The 19658-nt window shown below is 35.3% G+C and overlaps 2 protein-coding genes and 1 long non-coding RNA gene across 9 annotated transcripts in view; 2 read left to right on the top strand and 1 right to left on the bottom strand.

Annotated features, from left to right (window-relative positions):
• Nucleotides 1-19658, top strand: part of LOC140670739 (serine/threonine-protein phosphatase 2B catalytic subunit 2) — a 119768-nt gene that overhangs the window by 28606 nt on the left and 71504 nt on the right. For 2 of the 7 annotated variants that reach the window (XM_072901473.1, XM_072901472.1), the window contains exons 1-2: nucleotides 11245-12469; nucleotides 14305-14508. In XM_072901473.1, coding sequence (XP_072757574.1) covers nucleotides 11338-12469; nucleotides 14305-14508 — 1336 coding nt within the window. In that variant the 5' untranslated portion in view covers nucleotides 11245-11337. Of the gene's footprint in view, nucleotides 1-11223; nucleotides 12470-14304; nucleotides 14509-19658 lie in introns of those variants that run through there. The other 5 variants (XM_072901476.1, XM_072901475.1, XM_072901477.1 and 2 more) reach the window with 4 other exon arrangements.
• On the bottom strand, nucleotides 6554-8624 carry LOC140670745 (uncharacterized). Its single transcript, XR_012047609.1, has 3 exons — nucleotides 8267-8624; nucleotides 7066-7208; nucleotides 6554-6957 (listed from the first exon to the last, which is right to left on the bottom strand). It is a non-coding gene; the product is annotated as an uncharacterized lncRNA (long non-coding RNA).
• On the top strand, nucleotides 9046-10650 carry LOC140670744 (uncharacterized). Its single transcript, XM_072901484.1, has 2 exons — nucleotides 9046-10082; nucleotides 10178-10650. The coding sequence occupies exons 1-2, from the start codon at nucleotides 9669-9671 to the stop codon at nucleotides 10313-10315; spliced, it is 552 nt and encodes a 183-aa protein (XP_072757585.1). The 5' UTR covers nucleotides 9046-9668; the 3' UTR covers nucleotides 10316-10650.

Genomic DNA, 19658 nt, shown 5'->3' with positions numbered 1-19658 from the left:
AAATAAAACAGTAGGACAATCGAATTGGATAATTTTTGATGAGATGAATTTCTCTTGTTTTGCGCACCCATACATTATCAAATCCATGATTATCCGAATAATTCATGATGAAAATCGAATATCATCTGTATACGCGTTAGTTTGCAAGGCAAACGACGCTATGAATTCTATGTTTACATCGCGATCTTCGTCACGCGACTGTATTATCGTCTATTCGTTAACATCGTGTCGCGTCTGATTTACATAATCTTACTGCGTTTTACTACACGTAAAACGAACATATCGCATAAAAGAATAATATATAGTGTAATGTATACGCGTATTTATTTAGCAGGTGGAAGAAAAATCAATTAGCTCAGCTTACGCGCTCTGAAAACTCTAAAATTAAATATAATGGATTGGAAATTAATATGATTATCGGATGACTGCGTAAAAAAATCAGTCGATATCTTATTCACAAATAAAATGCATCAAAGTCCGCTTACGTCCGATAATGACAATGCGATTATTGCATATATCTTATGCAGCGCATTGGCGTATTACGTAAGTGCATATTGCGCATAACGGGAAACTGCTGATGCTTGCATCAATTCTCTTGTTTTAATATTTCAAACGGTTTTTCGATGCACGCGAAAATGCATTTTTTAACATATATACACGTCACGAAATGGATCCACATTAATCGAGTAGAAGTGCGAAATTTTTAGAAAAAAAAAAAATGGAAAACAATAATTATTTTACATTCTTGTTGTGTAACGAAAGAACGTTTCCTTTATATTTTTCAACTGACTGTACTTTGATTATTTTCGTTATTCACACATACGTAAAGAAATGAAAATTTGATGAGATGGCACGATTATACTTGCAGTGACGTGACCTAAAATCTCACAATCAGATGTCAAATTGCATTAATATGGATCGTCGAAGATCATATTCGGGACTTTGCAACATTGCGGTTATGCAAATAAAGCGTTAATCGGCCGTGGTTACCTCTCGTCAAGCGCCTTGATCGAATCCTACGGCGTTCCGCTTGCGGCATTGACCGTCAACGATGCGGCTGATAGTCGTGCATAATATCATGCGGTTATAGTCACGTGGAGATAAATGCGGCGCTTTAGCAGAGGCTGCAGTTGCGAGAGTAGCAGGGGTATCGATATGTTCTTACTCTTTCATTCATGACGTAAACTTAAACAAACGACATTTACATTCAGCCTAATCATCAAAATTCGATTTGAAGAAATTGTTCGAAATGTGTTCAGTAATCTACTTAGAGAGCCTGGGTAAAAATAAGAAGGGAAATGTTTTTATTTGTACGTCATTACATCACGCTGACGTTATCCCATGACTTTTCGTAAGACTAGAACGCGAGGAAAGATAGTTGCAATGTTTTTCAACAAACGAACTAATCCTAAGACGCTTCGAGGAACGTGCTTTTCATCTAACTCGATTTATTTATCCTTTTCTTATATTTATATCCCTAGTAAGAGGGATAAAACGCGACGGAATTATATCTTCTAGTATGCGGAAATTGCTCGAAAAGTGAAGATTGTTAGCTAAGAAGTGCTACTTTTTTTATAAAGAAATATAAATGTTATTGCAGTGAAATATCTCGAAATGGAAGGAGATTTGGACGCAATGCTTCGATTAAAATATACATTTTGTTTGCGTGAAATTTAATACGAACTTGGAAAATTTGTTCATGAAAAAAGAATCGTCCCCTTTGCCTCGATGCGTTAAAACTTTTCGCGCTGTAAGATAAACGTTGTTTCTCTTGATTAGAAGTGCTTGCTATAACACTTTGTTAAATGTTTTACGCTCGAGTTTAACGGCTCGTGATCCACGACGACCCGGTAGAAGGCACGTGTATTCGACGCGTAGAGATAATTACATGTCAACACAAGTACACGGGAGCGCCGTATATCCTGTGACCTGCCCGTAACAGAAGCGCGGTTGGTCACACTCGTGTCTTGGTTTTCACATCGACACATCTTACAATTAGTATAACTTATCCGCAAACGCTATCTCGCGGGATTATTTTTCCTCTTTCGAAGCTTCAATTTGCTCAACATACTTGATTTACGTAAAAACTTGTACGGGAATGCGTGGAAGAAGGAATTGTCCATAGTTGGAATTATTAACAAGATCTCAAAGCTTAGCTGGCTTAGCGCTCTTGGCCAATCGGCCAATCGACTTTAGCCTCTACTTAATCTGGTAATATTTTTTTTTCTCCATGGCTCTCTTAAAAGATAGAAATCGAGTTTGAACTGAATTCTAAACTTTGCAGAGATATCGGATGTTGAAATTTTTTTTCTCACTTCTCATCTCAAAGTAGAATCTTAATGTAATAAAAATAATTCCGAAATCATGAAGAAGAACGAGTAAATTGGCCGAAGCGCGATGCTTAGCCGGCAGAAAAGTGTCTAGCATCCGGCGATGCATTTACCGAGCCCTTCTGTGTTTGTCAGCCTCTTGTCAATGGCTCGCAGGCGCAGGTGCGGGACTGCCGGGAGTCCCCGCGGCAGTAGAGCAAAGGTAAACTCTCTATCCGGTACGTCCGTTTTGCCGTAGAGCGAGCAAACGAGCGAGATGAGAGAAGCAGAGAACGGAACCAGGGAGAGAGAGAGAGAGACAGAGAGAGAGAGAGACAGAGGGAGGGAGGGAGAGATAGAGATAGAGGCAACACGGCAAAGCATAGCGCAGCATAGGAGGCAGCTATCGTGAGGTACGCGGATCAATATTCCGTCCAGTCCATCCTCTGACCCCATATCTCTCTTTTCCTCTTACTTGCGTATCCCGCCCAACGTCGTCGTCGTCGTCGTCGTCGTGACCGCCGCCACGTCTCTTTCTTTACCTCCCTCGTTATATGCCACCACCCTCTCCCTTCCTCCTTCCCGCGATGTCTTTTCGCTTTCCTCGCTTTTCAACACCGCCACTCCATCTCAAATCCATGGCCTTTCCGAACGCCGCTAAAGCGAGGCCGCTATCTTCCCGTCTCTCGCAAATGTACTTATCTGGAGATATGTGTGCCAAGCTCAGCTTTATAAACGATTACTTTTTTGTCGTTTCAATTTACGGTCGTTATGATTGTGTGATAGGATATACACTTATTCTCTCGACAGCAAAGTTGTCCATTTATTCGTTCATCGATAATTAGTTCTTTTCTTAGATGGAGGATATGTATAATTTGGATAATTTTTTCCGAAAGAAAATTTGCTTCGTTTAAGTTAATGACTATAGCATTTCAGCTGGAAATTGTTTGCGTAAATTAAATGTTTGTAGGGTTAATGATCTAGAATCGCGATAAATTGTATGGTAATTTATTGGAAAATAATCGTCAAACATTATTAATTATATGAATATCATTAATGCGGTTATTTTATTTCCTCTTTGATTCTCTCTGCAGCGTCCCTTTTTCTAATTCAACAATTACCGATTTTGATCGCAAATGGTACTAAAGATGTAACTCTGTGCTACAACAAAATAATAATTTCCTCATTTTTTTTAATTTTCTTTTTTTTTTTCTTATTTTCTTATTTAGTTTTACAATTTATTATTTAGATATATAATACAAGGTATGCAGTTTACCGTTTAAATTATCGTCTAGTTGCATATATTAACTTTTTTTTTTTTTATAACTTAATGTACGCTCGCACGCATGTGTGTGTATCTGCATATGTATATTATATATATTTGCGGTGATTTTTTTTTTCTTCTGCTTCTCGCTCTCTTGTCTTCGTGTCGGCACGAATGGCCGCTTATCCATTCACGTCCATCGAGTCACCGTCAGCCTGCTACTTTCCTTTCGACGTATGCCTGGAAATGGCAGCTGTCGCATCCGCTGTCAATTGTCGTGTCGCGGATTCTAAAAGGTTGGCTTTACGACCATATCGATTCCGGTTCGACATTGATCGTCGCGCATCTATAGACTCCTTTTTCCGCTTTTTCTCTACCCGTGATCGGACTTACAATAATAGGATCAGAGATTACATCAAGTTTATTAGGAGAAAAAAATTACAGAAAAATTGTTGGAGATTATTAATGCTGTTATCTTTTATGCTTTTATACTCTGTTTCGACCCTTGTCTCGCAAGTTCTATAATATTTCTAATCCATATTTTTCAGTAGAATAAAAATATACAAATATATTACTTTAGGTCTTAATATCAATTACTTTAGTATAATCAACGTAATTTAATGTAATTCTGTAAAGAGAGACTAATCGCGTATTGATTTGACTCGCTGGTATTCGTCAACCGAATTATTACATAATTATATAAATCCGATCGGATGTTGAAAGAAGGATATATATCCAGACTCGTAATATATCGTATGATGTCTTCGATCATTAATATTCGTGGCCTGAATCCAAATTCATCGAGTTATCCCAAGTAGGTCATGTAACTGGTTTTGGCGTTTTTGGTTATTTAGCAAGTTATTTATCGTTGACTACAATGGAAAGCACAAATCTTCTCTTCGTAAATAATATATTTCGAAAAAAAACAGGCTTCTATAAAATAAGGTTGTTTTTATAATTATAAATTTGACGACGCAAACTTAGAGACGGGAGATGATAATTAAACATAATAAAGTAAATCAACGGTAGGTATCTCAATACATTCTCCAAGTACCATCAAAGTTAACGTAAACAAGAAATGACGTACGTACGGCGCAAACGACTCTTCGCCGTGTTTACATTGAGCTATTCTGGACAAAATCAAATTGCCAATTATACGGTCGACGGTGCTGATAGTATACGGAAAATTCGGCGCGAACAGTTGTCACATTATCATCGGAACGTTACACGGAAAAGCGAGTGATCGTCCTGATTGGTAGATTTCAATCTCCGAAGATTGTTCATCGTAATTGGTAAATTTCTCGTTTGCATTCAACTCACGGGAACCCAATAATTGCAGTTTGCGCGAATCGGACTTTAATGCGAAACGTTGCGCGTGACCTTCTATTTTGATTTTTACGAGATTTACTCGCGAGAAATGTTTATTTTTATATAAATTATGTCTTTAATTTAAACAACTAAATGTGTGAAGAGAAGCAATTTATTACCATATTAACATTTTTTTCTACAAATCTTTATAGTTAAAATAGCAAACAATTTATTGGCTACTTTTTTTTTCAGAAAAGAGAAAAATTCTATCTAGTTTATTTTAATTAAAATTCATTCTTTAGAAAGAGAGAGAAATGAGATTCTCTTCCTCCAGAACGAATTTCTATTATAGATTCGAATACGTAGGAACGTTCGTCATTATTCGCGACTTAATGCAAAATGACAATAAACAGCTAATTGTGCATTGTTTGTGTTTTAATGAAATTTTAAGAGGATTATGCGTGTTTATCTCCGTGTCATCAGGGGCTGTGTCATGCTCGATGTCACATCGAACGAGTCCCAACATATTTCACTCTATGAAAATTCCACGTAAGCTTTTTGCGCAATTCGTTTCTGGAGGAAAAACAGACTTTAATAATCCATATGCGATTTTACATTCAATTATAAATTTAAACACGCGAATGCACATTAATTCTCGTCCGCAGATATTTTTTTCCGAATTACATCTTTTTATTGAGATACGTATACATTAATAAACATATAAATATATTAATAGAAATGTTACATGTGCGCATATATTAATTGAAGTTCTCTTCGAGTATAGTAATTTAACTCTTACTCCGTATTGTTATTTTTGGCACCTTCTAACTGTACAGGTGGGTCAGCGTATTTTTGATAAGTTTATTAATATGTAAAAGTGTTTTGAAAAATCTGAAAAAATGTATATACCTTCTTTGAACATTCTAAATAAAGACTAAAATAATAAATTTGAAAAATAATTTACTTAAATATATTATTTTATGATTATTTGTTTTTGAGAAATTGACGTTGTTAGAAAAATCACGGACAAAAATGATCCACCAATACGAAATAAGGCTTAATTATTAATTTAAAAAATGCTATACACAAGACTTATATATATATATATATATATATATATATACGCCCTTATGCATACATACATACACTTCTACAATGTATCGTTTCGAATGTTTGCTCCAAAAACGACTATTACTGTTGTTTCATCATTTTGTATTCGTGGTAAATTACCAATTGTTGTCATATGAAATTTATAACTGCGATAATCGAACGTCGAATGTAATTACACCATCACACAATGACCATGATATTTTTTAAATACATTTAAAATTTTCATGCACACAAATGGCATTTTACCGTTTCTTGTAACACTGCATAAAATGTAACATCTTATTTTTTGTACATTCTATTACGTACCTAACGAGACAATCACCTGATTCTTCAATCGTGAAACTTAACACGTTCCGCAAAATTATCGATATTAAAAGTATATTTACAGTGCGATGGAAACAAAATAAGCGATCGAGAATTTTTTGTATTTTTTAAAAGATGAAGACAATCACGTGTGTCAATATTTTGGTTCTTGCGTTGATCTTATGTTTTATAGTGAAACGAAGAAAGAATTATTGTCATATTTGAGAAACTAAGAGTTAAATAATAAAAACAATCTTTTTAGATAATATATGTAAACATTAATATATCGTACAAGAGAAATGGAGGCTAAGGGAAAATTGTTTTAGTTTGCAATTAGATATCATGACGATAAAACAATACGTCTAAAATTACTTGATTATATTCTCGATACTTTAATATTCAATATCGAAACTTTCTGGCACAGCATGTTATTCGATGCGAAATTCATGGCTTATTTAGGAGTAACTCGAACACAATTTGGCGCACGTAATTAATATCCTTGCGATTATACATCTATGTAGATCGTTATTCTCTTGCACATACGTGACGTAAAAGCATCATCCGTTGTATAGTCTTGATTGAACGTTTCCTCGCAGTTTTCACGCGGCGACCGAGTTCCCAGGTATATCGACTTTCGAAACTATCGGTTACCCAAGCTTTTCCCTAGATTGAATATTCAAATTAGTTGTTGTGTTCAGACCGCGGTGAATATATCGCTTTTCCGCTTAATTTAGAGTGTAATGCTGAGAGAAAGAGAAAAAGAAAGAGTACCAAGAGAGATCAAAAGCCGCAAAAAAGTGGTTACTGCTACGGAAGAATTTCTTGCTTCCGATCTTGCAATGCATTTATACTTTTACCTCGGTCCGCCACATCCGCTTGCATCCGCTGGATTCAGCCGTACTTATCGATAAATTCTACAATAAGATGTTAAGATGAGTTAAGGAATGCTTTGCGTCCCATTTAAATGAATAAGCTCTTGCGATGCAATTATTTTCTTTATGAGATGCAATTATTTTCTTTATTCTTCTACGGAGATTACCTTTGCAAAAAGACTTTATTAACGAATATACGTCCCAACGATAAAAGCGTTTATATAGTCAATATAACTATGATTTGAGATGCACGAATATGTATGTTGAGAAAAAAACGTCCATTTCTTTTAATATTTTTTTTTTTTTTTTTTTTTTTTTTTTTTTTCCATTGAACTCTAATTAACCAGAACGATCATATATTTGACGTCAATGAATCAGTTATTCAGATGCAGGCAGTTTATCAAAGTAATAGTGAGAGATGGATGAAACTTTGTTGCTTCCGAGACAGATCGCTAAATCATGCAGGAAGAACTATATTTTCGTATCGCGTCATTAGTTTTCGTTATGTGCACACAGCGAGATTTGTATGGCGAGTTATGACGAAAAAGAATCGATCTTTTTATTTGCGAACGAATACCAGGAATAGATCAAAGGATCAATGTTTCGTCGTATCTTTCAGATAAAAGAATTAAATAGATGAGAGAAACAAACTCTTTTATACAATACGCTTGTTTTCCGATTTTTAGATCTTTTGATCATTCGTTGATTATATTTGCAAATGTCTAGTTAGCAAATTTTGAAATTGTGAATTATACTTTAGAAGTTTCAACTCTTACACATCATACGTGGCACAAATTATTTTTACATTTTATGAAAACATTGTTATTTATTGGATCTAACTTTTATTATGTAAATAATGTCACTGTAAAGAGATGAATAATTTTGTGATTGATTTATCCAAAATATTATTTTTTTCAGATGTTAATGTGTCTTATAAAAATAAAAATGATTATTGTATATTTATTTTAGCAGCGATATATTGATTATATCGTAGACTCTCTACTTTTATCTCTTGCAGGTTAAAAAAGTCATCCTGACATATCGCTTGATATCTCGCAAAAAGATTACGATATATAATGTATGTATAAGATAATATTTACGTGTTCGAGATGCATTTTTTGTTGATGGCATCCAACAGGAATCGCCGGTTGAGAATGGCGATTGCCCGCAGAAAATCACAAAATGATTCGCGAGACAGCCTTTTAGCGAATTGATGGGATCTGATCAAGAATAACTGAAAAGTTTATCATCAATGAGACTCATTAAAACTATCACTATCAGCAATATTCGATAACATTATATCTTTTAATTTTATTTTTCTTGAATTGCGCGCAAGGATATAATTAATAAATAATTTATTATGTTTCATTAATCAGATTGTTTGGTATTAAAGTGCTGACAGGTAGTTATTCGATCGAAAATAATACTGTCCAATTACATTGATCGATTTTATCGTAATAAAAGTTACAGGTTAATGGTTATGATTAATGGTTATGAAATTGTAAAAATGATTTTTTTAGGTATATATTTTTATAATTATAACTTAAATATAAAAGTTGCCAAAATTTGAACAGGTTGATTAAATTTATGAACTCTTGACATATTCATAATTTCATTATTTTCTTAAAATGATATTTAAAAAGATATTTTGATCTTATTAAAATTTGAAGATTCTTGAAGTATATTTCTATATATATATATATATAATTTGGAGTGTCTTATAAAAAAAAATTCTGTTACTTTATTATATAATAATCAAATTTGAGAGCCACTGTATTAATAAAAGTAAAGCACATTTGATTGATATTTTTTTATCTATTGATTTTTTAATTAATGCACAAAATAATAAAGAAAAATAATAAAATAGGTGAAATATTTGTCGTTATTCAATATTTATCTTGCTTAAAATAATATTATGACATAAGGTGTATATGAGTTTTGCATTTTAATTGAGTGATTACATACGCTCGACTTTGTTTATATTAGTGTCTGTTCTGTTTATAAAGCAGCGCATGATTAGTAACATCTGATGCAAGTCGACACCGAATGTGATTCGAATACATTGAAAAAAAAATGTGTCGTTTATTCCAAAGGACTTTCTTTGTTAGAGCAATGATTAGAAACGCGGAAACAAACAATATAAATTATTATTAATTGTTATTCAGAGAAATTTTGAATGAAAAAAAATTGTTCAAGAAAAAGATTTCTGCGTTTAAAAGACAATTGACAAGATTTTTACTCGTCAGAGATTTTTATATAAGGCGCGTTTCAAAGGCTTCAGGATATCTCACCATCTTCAATAAACAAGCGTTCGAATCGATTATATCGATTATATTATCCAATCAGATGGATTTTTGTGACTTCGATGTCACAATAAACACCAATAACCAGTGAACGTTTTCTTCGGGAATTGATGCCATCTATATTTTATTTACCGTAAAAACGGCGACTCGAAGTTTGTGTTTGACGAAAGTGTACACAATCGTCTGTATTATTTTCAACATGTCCGACAAAGAGGATATTTCCGTACTCGGGAACGACAGAGACGTGAATAGTGAATACGCTATTTCTGAGAATGATAACGTAAGTCCCACGATCGAGAAGCTCATACGGATGATGAAGATGCAGAATTCGTCGATATCTGAGAATTCACTGACACCGACAAAACGTCTATTTTCACCTAACTATCGTACCGTCAACAAAGCTAATGATGATCCCGCAGTTTTCACTCCGACTAGAAAACGTTTGGATTCGACCTTTTCCAGCCCAAAGGCGCTCACTATCCGAGAATACAGTATGAACAGTTCTCCCACGCTAAAAGCAACAATGATAAAAGAGATTAAACCACCGGTGCCTCAGATGGTGCAAGCACCTTGCAAACATCAAGAATTCATTGACTCAAATGACGAGAAAGAGGTAGGAATTCTTCCTTGCGTTGCAAGATAAAACAATCGCTTTGATATATCACGCTTGATTATAATGAATTGATTCTTATAATATATAATGTATAGGAGACTATTTACGTGTCCGAAGTGCACTTTTTGTTGATGGCATCCAACAGGAATCGGATGAGAAAGATGGTTGCGTGCAGGAGACCACGAAGAGATTCGGAAGACAGTGCTTTTAGTGAACTTATGGAATCCGATTAAAAATAATCGAACGACAAAGTTCATCATTAAATCACGATCAGCAATATCTGATGATAAACGTCATCTTTTAATTTCATTTTTCTTCTAATTAAATTGCATGTAAAAGAGGCAATAAAATCATTTATCTTTTTTAATTAATTAGATTGTTTTATATTAAAATGCTGTACATTGACAAATAGTATTCGATAGAAACTAATATTATTCAATTACATTGATTGATTTTATGGTGACAGAAGATTTGCAGGTTATTAATTATGATTAATGGTTAAGATTAAAATCCTGTTATTTTGTTATAATAATAATATCAAATTTGAGAGCTGATATTGATATTTAAATCACATTTTATTGATTTACTAATTAATGCGCACAACAAAGATATAAAACTCAAGAAATAAAAAATTAATAAAATATAAATGAAATATCAATTCATCTTTATTTAATATTTATCTTGCTTATAATAACATTATAACATAATGTATTTGACTTTTACATTTTAGTCGAGTCATTACATGCGTTCGACTTTGTTTATTTTAGTCTGTTCTATATATAGAGTAGCATATAATTAGTAACATCTGGCGACACCAAGTGTGTAATTTAAACACATTGAAAATAATTGTGTCGTTTATTTCGGAGCTTCTTTAGAGCAGTGACTTAGAAACGTGGAAATCGATATAAATTATTAACTGTCTTCTAAAGAAATTTCCGATATAAAAATTATTCGAGAAAAAGATTTCTACGTTTAATAGACGATCGACAAGATGAATACACGTTTCAGAAATTTTTGTACAAGGCGCGTTTCAGAGGCTTCAGGATATGTCGCCATCTCCTGGTATAAACGAGCATTGGTATCGATTATATCGATTATATTATCCAATCAGATGGATTCTTGTGACTTCGATATTGCAATAAACACCAATGGCCACTTGATTTCCTCTTGAAGAATTGATGCCATCTAATGCATTTACGAAGAGTACTCAAAGTTTGTGTCTGACAAAGTATTCATAATTGCCAGTATCTTCAACATGTCCGATAAAAAGGATGCACCCGACGATACAGATGTTTCTTGTGTTAGCGAATACGCTACTCCTGAGAATTCATCGTTCGGGAATATTACGTCACAAAACGCATGTTTAACGCCGATTAAAGCAAACGTTCAGAGGAAAACAGCCCTGCAAGAGATTGATGAAAACTACTTTACGCCATCTTTTGAAAGATTTTTACAATGGAGATACGTCGAACAGTCTCCTGCGACGCCTGAAGATGTTTCGCTCGTATTGGATACTCACGAAACTGACAGACCAAAAATACCTACATGTGATATGTCATTGACCGCGCTGATGAACAAGATCAGTTTGTCTCCGCCGAAAGACACATGTGCGCTCGCCTCGACACTATCAACGAGAACGGAGAATATCTTGGTGGAAAGTGACACGGAGAAAAGCATCGACCTGTCGGCGCAGATTTCACACATGGTAGATAACGAATACGAAGGAACAGAGACAAATGTGGAGAAATCGATCCTCGATCGCGACGAGACGTCGCGGAACTCGGGCACGGAAATCATTTCTTCCGGTTATTCGACCATGCGGTCGGAGATGACGGTGTTGGACAAGTCGACGTGCGACGACAGTTTGATCGATCAGGTTGGGTCGTGTCAGGAAGACGCGATTCCGTCAGATTTGGAAGAAGCGAAAACGGGAAAGGCTCATAATTTCGTGGACGCGGAGTCGACTCGTTTGCTCGACGACTCGACGGTGGATTCATTGAACAGTCAACCGGGTACCTCCAGAGAACATGAAGAAGTGTACGAAACGGACATTGACACGTTCAACGATCAGTACAATCAAAACGTCGCCATAACCCGTCGCTATGTGGAAAAAATGGTCACTAAGGAACGGAACGTTTCTTTTGGTTGCTTTCAGTGTTTTTGGTCTCCGAAGAAGGTCATAAAAACATCATCGCCATGTCGATTTCAAAAACCGAAGACAATTACGGAGTATGTTCGCGCGACAAGTTCCGGCGCGAAAACGACTTCGGGGGATATACGTATCATGAAAACGTCGGATAATCGAGGGTGGAAAAGCCCGTCCTTTAAACTACGTCTAAGAACCAGCAAAAACATTGAGGTCCAGATACCCGAAAGAGCTAACTCAGGTAACCCGCGTTTCACCTTGACGGCAAACGGTCGATCGATTATTATGGCGTGCCGTGTAGCAATAACAACGATTCCAACCTTGAACGCCGTATGTTTTTACATTGGTCCGACAAATGTTACGAGATATTGTGATCCGCGATGCCTCGTTGTCGCCCACCTGTTACCTGCGAATCGTTATCGTTTCACAAGCAAGCTGAAATATTTCATTGCTATTTATTATACATTATTCTAACTAGTTCGATATGAGAATGTGTGTGCGAAACACAACAGTCAAGAATAGAGTAGGACGTTTCGTTTGTTTCACGGAATAAGATAATAATGTGATCGGTTACGTGGCATGAAATTTATAATTAGAGGAATAAATATTTCTCGATTAAAATTAATTCGAACTAACCGAGAGACATGTTTTAATTATTGAATTCTTTATGTATCGTGACGTATAGTTCACGATGGAAAAAGAAATTTGGGCTGTACGCAGCTGTTTTTTCAGCTGCTCCGTACCTCGTTCCTATGCGTACACTTAAGTAAAGATAAATCGCGCGAGGCGCGACGAGTGCGATTAATAATTTTACGTTGCGTAATTTTGAACGTCACGGAGGAATATCGCGCCAATATTACACAATCATCTTGCGTAATTATCTGAAGTTAAAGCGAACAGCTTTTTTATCACATCTGTGTCATGCCTCATTGATCTCGTTAACGGTTTCAGATTCGCTTGATGTGTTTTCTCGTGATAGTACGAAAAATCGCAAGTAAAGCGAATAAAGCGTATACTTGTATATATATTTACACTTTTGTGACGAGAAAATGAAAATGCGAGACTTAGGTTCACTACGTGTAATTTTTGCGAATGCGAAAATCGTGAAAAGCGACCACGAGAAAACTCGAAATCATAAGTAAATCGTAGAGAGAGAGAGAAACAAAGAGAGAGAGAGAGAGAGAGAGAGAAAAATCATCTCAATTACATGTGTATTTCGTGTAACGTGTACGCACACTCATCAATTCTTATGAGTTGGCGGCGACTATAACGTTTTGTTTCGCTCGCAAAGTCGTTCGATCAATATTTAGGCACAGTTGTCGTCAGTATTTGCGCTTCGATTTATCTATGCAACGAATCGCCTTTGTAGCGCCGCGGTATCTCGTAAAAAGACATTAATTGTCACGTAGAATTATGGCGAATAACTCGGTTGTAATTAATACCGCTGCCACGTGGTATTCGGTAAATGACCTTATGTCAAGACAGCTGAGAGAAATTTACGAAGCATCTATATAAAAGATCGCAGTCTTTTTAATTATGGTAGATTCTATATTTAATAATTATTTTTGAACAAATATATTATTAAAATATATTTTATTTGTGTGTACATACAATTTGCGCCAATGTATTAGCGCTCTGCGAAAAGATAGCCCGCTGTCACGCGGTCGCTAGGTGCACAGTGAGAAGAGACAATCCACTGTAACACGATTATCACGCGTGCGACTAGCAACCGCGTGACAGCGGGCTGGCTTTTCTCGCCACGTGTTAATACTCACACAAAAATGGTTAGGTATATTTTTTAATTAATTTTAATTAATTTCTCAATAATTATTCCGAAAATTGCAAAACGATACAGAACTTTTTTGCTCAGTTTGATCCGCTCTACCTATACACGAGAGATTTTTTACGAATTACCAGACACTCTGTGTGTGTGTGTGTGTGTGTGTGTGTGTGTGTGTGTATGTGTGTGTATATATATATATATATATATATTATAAGATTTTTTTCGTTATGTAAAATTTTATCAAACACGTTGCTTAATGTTTCTAATTCCGTGGCATTCATTATTGTTAACAGATGTCCCGTTTCCACCGTCGCACAAAATGACAGTGGCAGAAGTCTTCGACGAACGAACAGGATCTCCGCGGCCGGAGGTCCTGAAGCAACACTTTATTCTCGAAGGTAGGATCGACGAGGCTGCGGCTCTTCGTATAATCAACGATGGAGCCGCTCTTCTACGCTCGGAAAAAACCATGATAGACATCGAGGCTCCTGTCACCGGTGAGTGGAAAATTTCACTTTTGATCGAATTATTTTATCTACATATACAACGTTAAACGATAATTATTATTTTATCGTGTCGATAAAGTTAATGTGGCGAAAAAAACGATTTCGGCGATTCTTTGTGACTTGAATAATGTACGCATCAATATATCAAGCGAGCGAGATTGTTCTGATTAATTGCATGTAAAATATGTACACTTTAATTAAATTCGAAAATTCGGTCCGCCATTCATCTATCACCAGCACGTCTGCCATTACTCCTTGATCAATTATCCTTGAATTAAGTCCATCGCGACGACCTCCTTTGCGGCGTCCGTTGATTGTTCTGGAACGTAGAATAGGAGAACGTAATAAATCCCACCCTCGGCTACTCTTCGATCGATTCAGTCCTATTTCCTTCCACGCCTTCTTTCTTCGCTGTCATCCTTTTACACACGCATCATTGACAGTTATTACTTTCTGCGTCGCCACGATATAAGTTTCATTAGTGGAATTAATGGGCCACGCGTACATTCGCTTTTTTTTTTTTTTTTTTTTTTTTAATAACGTATTTTGTTATTCCATTAACCGGCCGTTTTTGAAACATCAAAAATTTAATTTGAGAGAGAGAGAAGCCTTGCATAGAACAATATTTTTTTAACGTCCCATTTATTTTTAATTAACGGAATTTTCATTACTTTTTTGTGAAGCGCTGATCAAAAAAATGCAAAATATCGGTTTCAACTTTATAATTATGAACACTTCGATAATCAAGATAATTAACTGAAATTAATTAAATATGTAAAGAAGCAGTTTTGCTATAATTTTTGTTTAATTTATTTGAACGTACGTTTTTCTGTTTTGTTTTTCGTAACTTTTGATTCATGGAATTGTGCGCGCATATGTGTTTGTGGCAGCAACACGCTGCATATTTTTCGCGCATATGCTCGTCTCGTTGGAATCGATGGTCAACGAAGCGGCTTTAGATTTATTCATATCGGTGATCGGTCGTCTCTTGGTTTCGCACGCTTTTTCCTTCCTCCGTGCTATTCGTCGTCCGCGTGTCTGATGGCATCCCTCACGAATAATTTATCTTCTACCCAACTATAGCCATTCTATCCTGTTTTACCGCGATGCGGATTCACATTCGACAACCAGACGCCGCAATTTTTCTCTGTCGGTTCTGCCCTTCTTTTTCCTCTCTTTCTCTTTTCTCGAGCGATACATGTGCCAAAAGCGCAGTACCAGCTATTATCTTTGACAAAGTGACGATGCGAAGAGAAGCAATATCTATCGGACAGATATTTTAAATCGCTCTTGCAAATTACTTTCAATTTTTGAATTTATGAAAATTTAATCAAACGAAAAAATACATTCGATCGTATCGGCGAAAGCTCTGCTTCAATTTTGATTAACTTGCTTGATAAACTGTAACATACTGTAAAACTGGTAAATTAATTTGAAACATACACGAAAAAGGAAACCTTGGAACTCACTGACTTACTTGGAAATTAATCTGTCTTACGCGAAAGATTAATTTGCATAATTCAAAAATTATTTACTGGTATAAATTACATTTTAGAGTTTATATTATTAATGCTACATTTTAAGAAACAAGAAAGTATATAATTGTTGTCTTTTTGAAATATTTGATAATTTTTTTCTCCGCGTTCTTCTTTCAAGTGCGATTGGATAATTAACGGAGGCATCTAACGATTTTTACAAGTGTGGCGTCTCGAGTTAGTGGCGAGGAAGATCAAATTGCGTTTGGATAATTGGTAGGGTAGAGAAGATCAAAAGGTGCCTCTTGGCAGTCTTCCTTTGAAGCAACCGGGTTTCTTTCTGGTCATACGGCTTCGCGACGCGTTTCTTTGAACGACGTATAATCCTCGATTGTTCTCAATTATCGTATGGTTCAATCCTCACACGAATAAGCAGTTCGGAGAATAGGGACAATCAATCAGATGATGGTAATTTGCGGTCTCTTGAATCTTTCATTTTCAATGTAGCTACATATTATCGTGTACCAAAAATATATACTTTGATTACTGAATTACGTGTCTTTGAAGCTATTAATAAACTTGGGCTTCTGAAAAAATATGTATTTTAAGAATGATTATTTTGAAGTAAATTTCAACCAAAGCGAATTCTTACGCTTTAACGCGTAAAATCACTGATCAATTAAAGTTCAAAAAATCACACGCTTTTTTTAATAAATAATTTTGTTGTTATTACAGATTTTTAGAAAGTGTAGATTAAATAGTAAAATTTATAAAGGGAAAATTTAGGGAGATTTAAAATTCAAAAATAATAAAGAGTAATAATATAAGTAATAATTAAAAAATTAATATGAGAATGCGTAAACGATAGTGTCAAAATTATTAATTAGAAATATTGAGTATATTTATTATATTAGAGGGTATCTACTCTCTGGAAAAATATTCCAGAAATTCTCAGGGATTTCTTTTGTATCTGGAAAGATCAGGGGAGTCTCATGTAATTTTATTGGAGTTTAGAGAATTTTTTTGAAAAGTCTTTTTGATATATATATATATATATATATATATAATTTTGCTTTTATATTATAAACAATCAGCCGTAAATATGAAACTGGCGTCTCACTTTATGGAAACTCATCAATTGTTGAGAGTTCTGATATCATGTACGTGTGATTGTTGTGAACGGTTAGAGGTGACCGATATTAATAAAATCCAATCCTTGATGCGTCGTAATGAATTTCTTTCCAACATTTTAGGCGGCCTTTAAACGAGCTTTGCGGATTTAAATGAATGATAATGGCTCGTTCCGACGTAACCGAGTGGGTCTTCGTCGACAATTAGTGCGTTTCTTTGCGTCGTGAAGAAGTAGTCATTTTCACGTTAACTTAGAACGAAGTGGCTCGTTTTAGGTTCTCACGTTCAACTTCCCCCCTCTTTGCGTTACAAGTGGGATAAAACAGCGCGTTACAATAATCGCTTCGACGTTGCACTAATATCCTCTTTTCGTTTCTTTTTTCGCTCTTGCAATTTTTTTCACTTTAGAACCGCGGCGAGTTTCTTCGTTACGTGCGGTCGTAAAGGTTTATTGCTATTCTGGTGCTTGCGTTTACGTTTTTGCGAAATTTCTTACATTACTTGGAAAAAGCGGCGACGCAATCGAGAAATTATCATTGAAAGTTAATGTTAACCGTTAAAAAAAAGAAAAACGTGTTATCTTTGAAAAAAAAAAGAATATGCCAGTTATCGTAAAATGATTCTCTTATAGTTTAGCATAACTTCCGCTCGTGTCATCGAGCATAGTTTACACGTGGGAATTTCGTTTACATATATTTTTAATAGCAATGCGAAATATTTGCCCTCTAACTTTTTGCATTCGAAATTTCAACGCTATTGTAATATCTAGAAGAGATAGAGATAAGAGAACAATCGGTGGAGATATCTTAGATCGTATTCCGTAGCGAGTCGCAATTCCAGTTTGCTCGTCTGGCAAAATGGATTTTCTGTTTGCTCGTTTAGCGCGAGCTGGGTCGCGTGTCGTTCTTCTCGAAAATCCATTCGCGGCAAATACAACTTTAATTTTGATAACGCAAATAACATCACTGCCATTTATTTCGCCGCCGATTACAAATTCGCACAGGGAAAATCTAATACTATTTTACGTACTAAATCGCATACTTCGATTTGACGTAGTAATATTTACATTTAGAAAACATCTAATAACAAAGCGAATATTTATCTGTACTGATGCCGAAAGAATTTACTCTTACAGATGACATATGGATATCATATTGACCCAGTCGATATTTTAGCAATAGAATATTCCAAAGGCTTTAACCAATTAAAGAAAAAAATATTTAAAAATTATTTTGTAACTTTTATCGTACACAATTATTTTCTACAAATATCGAGGAATGTATTTAAATTTCTACAAGTTTTTTCAAGTACTTTGAGGCAGTTAGAACTTTGACAAGACATGGTCACCCATATTTGATAAGAGACGGAACAAAAAAAAAGTACAAGAATTTAACACATGTTTTTCTGTCACTGTTGTAATATCGGGAAAGCCAATTGTCGACGCGTGGCTCGAATCCAAAAAGGGGAACATAGTTGTTATCCAACGGCGTGCTATCTTAATTGTCTTCCTGCCATGTCGCGGCAAAATTGATACGGAGCCGGAAACATGGTTATGCGAGAACGTCGTGTTGACCGAACTCGGGCACCACCGGCTGGTGTGTAGGAGCATAAATTATTCATACAAGTGTGAGAGCGGCTCGGAAGGGGTGGGGGGTGGGTGGGAGGGGAGGAGGCGCGAGAGTGGCAAGCACGGGATGGAACACAGTGGCAATATTGTTCGTCCGTTATAAAGCATACCTAAAAAGCATCAAATGTTTATCGTTTGTCGGCGCTGTCGCCACATCGGTGTTGTCCGTCTAAATATTGAACCGTGTCGATAATCGACGCGGGGATGAAATGCGTGGGTGGAAGAAAAGTAACGATATGAATATATTTTCGGTATCTATTGTATATATATATATATATATATATATATATATATATTTTTTTTTTCGATTTACGCGTGTGTGTTGCGTAAAATCGCGTCCGAGCGAAATGACACGAAACTCGAGGTGACAGTGACAGCCGATCACGGGTAGATCGATTGCTCGACCTCGAAGCTTTAATATCTTATAAAGTCGAGTTTAAGTTAAAGCGACAGAAACGACCACCTCAAACATTCACCGTACATTTCGACGTCCAAAGTTACCGCCGAGAAAGTCTCTTGCGATGTGGGAATAGAGTTTTTTTTTTTAACAAAGATGCTCGTTCGCGGATCCTTAAATTTGATTAAATCTAAATCATAGAAATCTCTGGAAGAGATGATTGCTTTCTTCTAATACACATTTATATGCACTTACACTGTTTACCAATATATCATCAATAGATAATATTACATTTTGCGTTCAGATATCTATTATTATTATAAACAGGAAATAAACTCCTCTTTAATACACAATAAAAAAAGAAAGAAGATATGTCAGATAAAAATATATTTAAAGAAAAATTAAATCAGAAAAATTCAGAAAAAAAACAGTAGCTTTTTTCATAATTAAAGCGAATTTATAAAGAGAGCGTTTGATAAAGAGAATCTTTGAAAAGATTCGCGGATACGTT

The sequence above is a fragment of the Anoplolepis gracilipes genome, chromosome 10, assembly GCF_047496725.1.
Source record: "Anoplolepis gracilipes chromosome 10, ASM4749672v1, whole genome shotgun sequence".
In the NCBI taxonomy this organism is placed as follows: Eukaryota; Metazoa; Arthropoda; class Insecta; order Hymenoptera; family Formicidae; genus Anoplolepis; species Anoplolepis gracilipes.
Note: the sequence above shows the minus strand (reverse complement) of the source record. Positions and strands in the feature narration are given on the sequence as shown.